General features: G+C 35.2%; 1 protein-coding gene across 3 annotated transcripts; it reads right to left on the reverse strand.

Annotated features, from left to right (window-relative positions):
• Nucleotides 1-332: 332 nt before the first annotated feature.
• LOC131051209 (uncharacterized) lies at nucleotides 333-6,197 on the reverse strand. Of its 3 annotated transcripts, none has more exons than XM_057985614.2 (2): nucleotides 2,740-6,197; nucleotides 333-737 (listed from the first exon to the last, which is right to left on the reverse strand). In XM_057985614.2, the coding sequence occupies exon 1, from the start codon at nucleotides 4,701-4,703 to the stop codon at nucleotides 2,754-2,756; it is 1,950 nt and encodes a 649-aa protein (XP_057841597.1). In that variant the 5' UTR covers nucleotides 4,704-6,197; the 3' UTR covers nucleotides 333-737; nucleotides 2,740-2,753. The 3 variants fall into 3 exon arrangements, with proteins under 3 accessions (XP_057841597.1, XP_057841598.1, XP_057841595.1); XM_057985615.2 differs by lacking the exon at nucleotides 333-737 and having other exon boundaries at nucleotides 2,283-4,705; nucleotides 5,474-6,196; XM_057985612.2 differs by lacking the exon at nucleotides 333-737 and having other exon boundaries at nucleotides 2,283-4,705; nucleotides 5,087-6,196.
• Nucleotides 6,198-7,505: the final 1,308 nt, after the last annotated feature.

Below are 7,505 nucleotides of genomic sequence, written 5' to 3' on the forward strand. Positions count from 1 at the left end.
CGTGTAAAACTTTTTTCATCAATATTTTGGATCATACTTCATGATTCATCATCACTTCTCTTTTCTTACTATCTGCATTCTAATGATGGATCATGAAGTACAACATGAAATGTTAATGAAAACAACTTTACACAATCCAATTCATAAACATCCATTATAGATTATCAAACATTTAACAAAATAGTCTTAGAAATTGAACTTCGATTAATCTGTACTGATTTGAATTATAAAAATACAATAACTAAAATGAAAGAAATAAATGATTTGATTTAACATCATTGATAGAAGAAGTTGTACAATATATATTGATGGAGGATACTATATCATCCCCAAATTTGTTTTGCTATCTGATATAAAAACATGAACAAATACTGATACCTCTTCAACTACTAATTTTCTACTTTCTCATGTATCCTGCAAATGAACTGGTATATAAACTACTAAAAAACAAGTCAGTTTGCAACTAGGTATTCTTTCTTTCTGGTTGGATATGTGACTGTGCCATTGATCTCTACCACCCCCTTACATCTAACTTTCAGCCAACAGATGCTCCTTCATAAACAACGCTATAAGATCATCAAGACATCAAATTGATGAAGCTACAACAACAAACTTCATTCACCCTTTTTATAAACAACAGTATCAATACATCCCCAACACTGAATAGCTTACATTCATATGCAGGAACAATAAGATGCTTCAATAAAGGAACAGCCATTGGCAGAAGAGATACCCAACTGTAAGCACAAAAAGCTTTGATTTATATTCCACTAATACAAAGTATTTATGAGATACAATTTAACAACTCAAACAATTTGCTTTCTACATTTCTATGAAAAACAAATCAATTTGTAAGTACAATTTCTAACAGTTCATTCTAGATTTGGTTTAGAAAATGGCTATAGAGTCTCTACAATGCACCAAGGCAATCATTATGATACATGCGGGACATGGATGCCTTGATGCATTGTAGAAACTGGATAGCTGTTTCCCTAGTTTACAAGGTGCTTATTGAGGTGGTGTACCCAATGGGAACTCTTCTTCTAGATAATTCTACCTCAGTTTAGCCAATAGATATAGATTTTTATGATTTTAGCCGATAGATATAGATTTTTATGATTTTAAGTTTCAACTGATCAGGCTCAGGGTACAAAAGCTGCAGAAAAACTTCCAAGCAGAAGATATATGAACCCAGTTGATGCATCAGATCAGAAAGAACATGAGTTTCAACAAAAAAAATTAATTTTATGGTTGCTGTCACAAAAAATCTGTTATTGGTAAGGATAGTTGGAAGATAATGTTAGAGAGTATGGTGTCCCGATCATAGAAAAAAATCATAAACCCTTAATACAAATACTTGTAAACTTTTTGAATATGCAATCATTTTATGGAAGATTTGGATAATGTGATTTCAATCCTTATACAAATACTTGTAAACTTTTTGAATATGCAATCATTTTATGGAAGATTTGGATAATGTGATTTCAATTAACAAACCTAGAATTTGGAAAAAACAAGAGGGGCATAAATAAATTTCAAAGATTTGATGGTTCCACAGTCCTTAGTATTTCGAAAAAAGAGCTTTCAGGAATGAATTTGAAATGTAAGATCAACACTTTGAACCACTGAATCTCAAAGCTTTCCCAAGCTTGTCATATTCCCCAAAAAAATACAATATAAAGTTTTTCTCTCGTACCAAAAATAGAGAAAGAAAGTTGAAGGTTCTAAGTGAATAATGTGGTTATATTTCATGTGAACAAGCATAAGCAAATATGATGCTTCTTAAATTACATAGAGCACAATGAGAGTATGCCAAATATTGATCATGGCAGCAATTCCTAGTCCAAGCATCTATACAAACTTTACCAACAAAACCAGAATAATGGAGAGGCTACAATCATTACTAGCAGATAATCAACTGCTCAGACAAGGTACTTAAGTTGTGAGTTATACCAAGCATGGAGAGGCTTATCAGGATGAACATTTTCAGCTATTTAAGGCTGATAAGTTTTCGTGAAAAGGCATTCTTGCCACATACTTTACCACAACTTTGGAAACAAAGAATTCAATTGCAGTTGCTTAAGCTCATGAATAACAAAGGTATTAACAGGATCGTATGCATGCAAAAGCTAGGAACTTTTTAAACATCATTTAGATTGATTTTAAGGATTCTCTGTTCTTGCCCTGCGTCCAATCTCTTACAAACAATAAGCATAGGATCAAAAATAGTACATAACATTTTAAAGAATGTAGGACGTGCCAAATCCAAGTTTTCTGACGCATAAATTAAACTCTGCTCATTATTGCAGATGAACATATTGTATACTCTGATTTAATAATCATATACAGACATAGTTTGCAACTTGCATGCACTAACTGATTGAAATAACTCAATTGAGCTCTTAATGTTTGTAGCTTTCTATGTACAAACCAATTAAAATGACTCAACTAAGCTGCATCCCCACACTAAAAATCATGCTGCAAAAGTATGAGGTTTCGAAGCAGTCTATGACTATTATACACTCTGCCCAAACCAAAGGTAACTTTGCAGGCAACTTATTAGGTTTCGCAACATTCCTCCAGGAGGAGTTTACATTAATAGATATACAGATCAAAAGATGATGCTACACAAACTCATATCAGATTGTTAATAGATCACATATGTTATATGAGCCTGTATCTAGATTCACTTGGCAATTGTCAAGCATGTTTTTGTTTTTTGAAAAAATATTTTCTTACCTTTTAACTCAGAATCAAGATGTTTTTCTGCTTCTGAAAAGTGGCAGAAGACCAAGCTTTTTCAAGGCCTTGGATACTTTCTTCAAACTGGGTTTTCTCAAAGGCATTTTTCCTTTAGAAAATTTTAATGCTTGAAGACAACAAACCTGGGAGGGTTCCTGTAAGTCCTCTGCATCAGAATCCAGAATTTCTTGGAGATCTCCACGATGGTCTGTTGTGGAGTCCTTCCTTGCAGATAGTGATCCCTGGCTTGCATCATTGTATTTTTCCCAAAGGAAATCCATTTCTGCTGTCCCTACAAGCATAACAGGCGATGTCAAAACCTGGGGTCTCTTTAAATAGGTGATTGGTTCTGAAATACTGTTTCTTAGCTTGCCAGACAGCAGATTTTGCAGCTTATTTTTGTGTTCCGGGATTTGTACAGAGGAGGATGGAAGTTGAGAGTGCTCTTGCTGATCTCTGTTGCAGTTATTACTATGTATTTTCTGCTGATCTTTTTCTTTCCCAGTTGCAGAGGCCTTCTCCCCAAAATGATCATGCGCTTCCCAGAGTTCATCCATGCATCTGAACTCATCTTTCAAAGCATCAATTGGCAGGCTTGTACATGTTCTTAATTTGTCCCGAGGAAACTCCCAAAGCCTATTTGAGTTCTGTTCTCCGTCTAGAACAGCGGCGCTAGTTTCTAGATCTTGAGATACAGAAGATGCATTGCCCTGTCCTGTGCAAGCTGACATAACATTATTTGTTCTGGCTTTGCAATCACTGTTTTGAACATAACCTGTTGTTTGGAACTGAACATCATCTATTAACATATCCTCTGCAGATATAAAGATCAAATTTTCACTGAGGTCCTCTTCATCTTTGGAAATTCCTGACGCGTGATCAAAGCCCACATCACTTGGACTATCAATTCTGGGTGGGCTTAGAAGACATTCAGAGTCTCCAACATTGCCTGTTTCGTGCAAATGCCTATCATATGACTGCTTGAGCTCTGCTTCTGCCATGGCCAGAATGCTAGGGTTATTTCTTTCGCACTCATAATCCCAAAAATTCTCTTTATTTTCGCAAGGTTCATGCTTAAGGATCTCAGTATTCTCAGTGCCTTGTCTGGATAGCAATTCAGAATCGCCAGCACACAAAGTTCTATGGAATTGCTTGTCATCTGAAAGTTCGTACTCCTCTTCTATCATGTCAAAAGGGCAAGTATACATGCCTTGGTTCCGAACATCCATACCTGTGCTCTCAATCAGGACTTGCGTGATACTCTCCAAAGCATTCAAAGCATCAAGCTCTACTCTCCCACCCAATTCATCAATCAATCTCTCCATAAGCTCTCTTACCTTGCCTAGAATAAGACTTTTGCCTGAAACACCCATTGGGCCTCCTCCATCCTCTTCAACCTTCTCCTCTGTAGTGTTTCCAAAGTCAAGATTTTTGTCATCTTTCTCTTTACCGGGATGTTTTTCTACATAAAAAATAGACCGGTCTAATTTCTCAAGACTCTCTGTCCATTCTGCCCAACCATCTGCACCTTCTGCCAGCTTGCTATTGACTCCGCTAGGCATTTCAATATTTCCATTAGGCTGTTGACAAGCCCAACTAACTCCGTTACCGTCTTCAACACTCACAGCTGCTTCTCTAAACCTATGCCACTGTAGATCCCTATCAACCCTCATTCTTTCCAACTGTGGGCCAAGGCTAAATACAACCAGCAAGAAAAGCACGGTGGAAATCAACAGAGGATAGAAGAACAATAGAATTCTGATCAACCTTGGAGCACAAATGAGGAAAGCACCTATGTGAATTGGGTACTTCCAGAAGAAGGAACAACAATAGAGAAACTCAAAATATAGCCGCTCCCATTGATCATCAGTGATATATCTCTTCTTCCAGGCCATAGCTAATGCAGAAACTGCACTACCCATGACCGAATTATTCATCATCTCCCTGAAAATCGGCCCCATGCCTGTGCCAACAACAATACAGAGATTATTTTAGAATAGCTTTAGATTTCTAACATCATGGTATTGGCATCTCCTACTTTTATATCTTAAAGTGGAGTCCCTCCAATAGAGAAGGATGTATCATAAATTAGCAGTTTCCATCCACTTTCTGCATTAACTTTTGACTCCTTTCCTATCGGATGATAGTAGTTACAGTCCGCCTAATAAGTTCAGAATATAATTTTGACTCCTCTTAATATCAGAAAGTAAGTTAACAACCAACTTCTGAACACAATTTCTGACTCTTTTCTCCTACTTTTCAGTTTACCGTTCACATTCTGAATATAATTTTGACTCCTCTCCTCTGAGAAAAAAAGTAGTTGCAAATAGTAATAGTCATCTACCTTTTGATTCAACCTTTGACTCCTCTTCTTATTTCAAAATACAGAACTGTTCATCAAATACAAGGGAATGTATCCCAAATTATAGTATCTGTCAATGTGGCATCAACTGTCATCCAAAGACCCAGATGTAAGTTGCCTCACTTTCACATCCACCTAATCTTCCTTGGATTTGCAGAACCTATTGTGAATGCATAACAAAAAGAGACTGCATATAGCTGCTGAAAACAACCCAATTGCAGAAACATGCATATAAGTTGACTGAGAAGTTGAGAACAAACCATCTGAACTTACTCAGCCTTGCAAGGATTCCATATTGTAGTATGCATATTCACTAACTTGATTATATGAAGTGAACTGTAAACAGTCAAGCAATTTCATTTCCTCTACCTGGTATGTGTGTCTTTTTCTTCCACTCAATCTATTTTGTAGCACAAATATCTCCATATCCTCATTCATCTTATTCAAAAGCTGTTCTACAATCAACTATTCAGCCTCATTCTCATCCGAGGTCCCCATCATCCATCAATTGCAGTGAATACACACAGAATTACTATGAACTTATCTGTGTACTGAATATACATCCAAATCTAGAGGCCTGCAATAAATGACTGGTTTCTCAAAGCACAGCCTCATTCAAGGTCCACCTCATCTGACTACACAATCACATGCACTGTATTATATACTTTCTATATTTACATAGCATCAAACCCCCAATACCCACATTTTCAAATTCTCTACCTTTCTATCCCATTTCCATTGCTCTTTCATTGTCCTCTTTTTCTTATTGCATTCAGATCTTGCAGGCACTCCAAATCCCCATAACAAGTTTCTTGTTGCCATTATCATGTCTTATAGTTCCCACCTCTTTTTATACCTTATAATTACACTTATCCTCATGCATTACAGCCTTATTATACTTTCAACTAAGTTGTTCGTTACAATTGCAACTTTTCAGCTGTTTCCTCTGTGTGGACACCCACCTTCTGTACTGCCATTTTTCACTGTTGGGTGTAGGGTGGTGTTAAAATTGTACAGCAATTTTTCTACTTCAAGCAAAGGAAATTTGTAAGACAGGGCTACTTTATTCCTCAGTAAGATATTTACATTTATGTATCCAAATGGATTTTAAGTAAACAATTGTTTCTCCTGCAGGAAAGTATAGAGATGTTACCAATGAAATGATTAGATACAACATAATTTCAGATTTGACAGAAGTGTTGGGTTGATAGCATACAAAGCATCCAACTTAGACCCATGTGGAACTGTGGCCCCTTTCGCTATTGATGAGAGACGGACCACCATTCTCTTTTAGCCTGCCATTCCTACCTATGTGACAGTCCTTACCACCAAGACAACCATATAAATTTTTTAGGCGTGCCTTCATCTCCTATGTGATATTTAAGCCTGTCAGTTTTCTTGGTCAGAGTGCTAGGTAAAACAGAGGTTGGTGATTGAGATTAAAAAGACAATCAGATTAGAAAACTCTATCATCAAACATATTCATTGTTGATTTTTTAAAATAATGTTATAAATGTTAAGAAAACATAATAATAATAATTTGTATTTATTATTATTGGAATTTTTTTTTTTCATTTAAAAAAAAAAATTGTATAGAAGGTTTTTTTGTTTTCTATAATGACTATGATTTCTTTATAGTAAGTGATATATCTAACTTTTCTATAATGATTATGATTCCATTTATGATATGTGGTATATCTACCTTTTCTACAATGCTTATGATTTCATTTATAGCAAGGGTATATCTAACTTAATCTTATTTTTATAAACACGTATGAAGCCCTAGTTCTTTTTTTGTTTTGTTTTCATTCTTTTGTGATTGTAGGGAGTAGTTATGATGAGGGTGGTGGCATGAATTGAGGTGCAAATGCCTTTTTTGTTTATTTTTTTTAGAAGATGAAATTCAAAAATTGTACAAAAGGGGTAACAATAGTGGCCCTAGCAAGGGTGTGCTCTTAAGTTAGTAATTGTAATGTATGTAGTTTAGGAGTAATGATAATATATAAATTATATGCAAGTGTTGGTCTTTGATTTCTTAAACATCAAGTTGTATTTGTTCCTAGGTTTGATTGAGGCTCTATTTTGATAGATTGGTGAATTTTAACTAATGTAATGTTACTTATTATTCAATTAATGAAGTTTTGTATTCAAATTCCATTTTGAGGACATTTGCAATCAAATCATTTTCTTAACTTGTATATCTTTTTTATGTTTAAACTCTCATCTAAAAGTTTCTAAAGAGTGATACCATTGCAACTACTTTTATCAAATGGACTTTGTGCAATCTCAAAATTCATATTTAGAAATCAACACACATTTACTTGTTGATTTGTTATAGTGTGAACCACAAATGATGCATTGCATATTTCAAATCGAGTACCAAAATAGAACATACTATGGT

This window comes from Cryptomeria japonica, chromosome 5, assembly GCF_030272615.1.
Source record: "Cryptomeria japonica chromosome 5, Sugi_1.0, whole genome shotgun sequence".
NCBI classification, from domain to species: Eukaryota; Viridiplantae; Streptophyta; class Pinopsida; order Cupressales; family Cupressaceae; genus Cryptomeria; species Cryptomeria japonica.

What these genes read in the sequence shown, in the direction of transcription:
- LOC131051209 (XM_057985614.2), bottom strand. Translation starts at nt 4,703, where the DNA reads ATGGGGCCGATTTTCAGGGAGATGATGAATAATTCGGTCATGGGTAGT.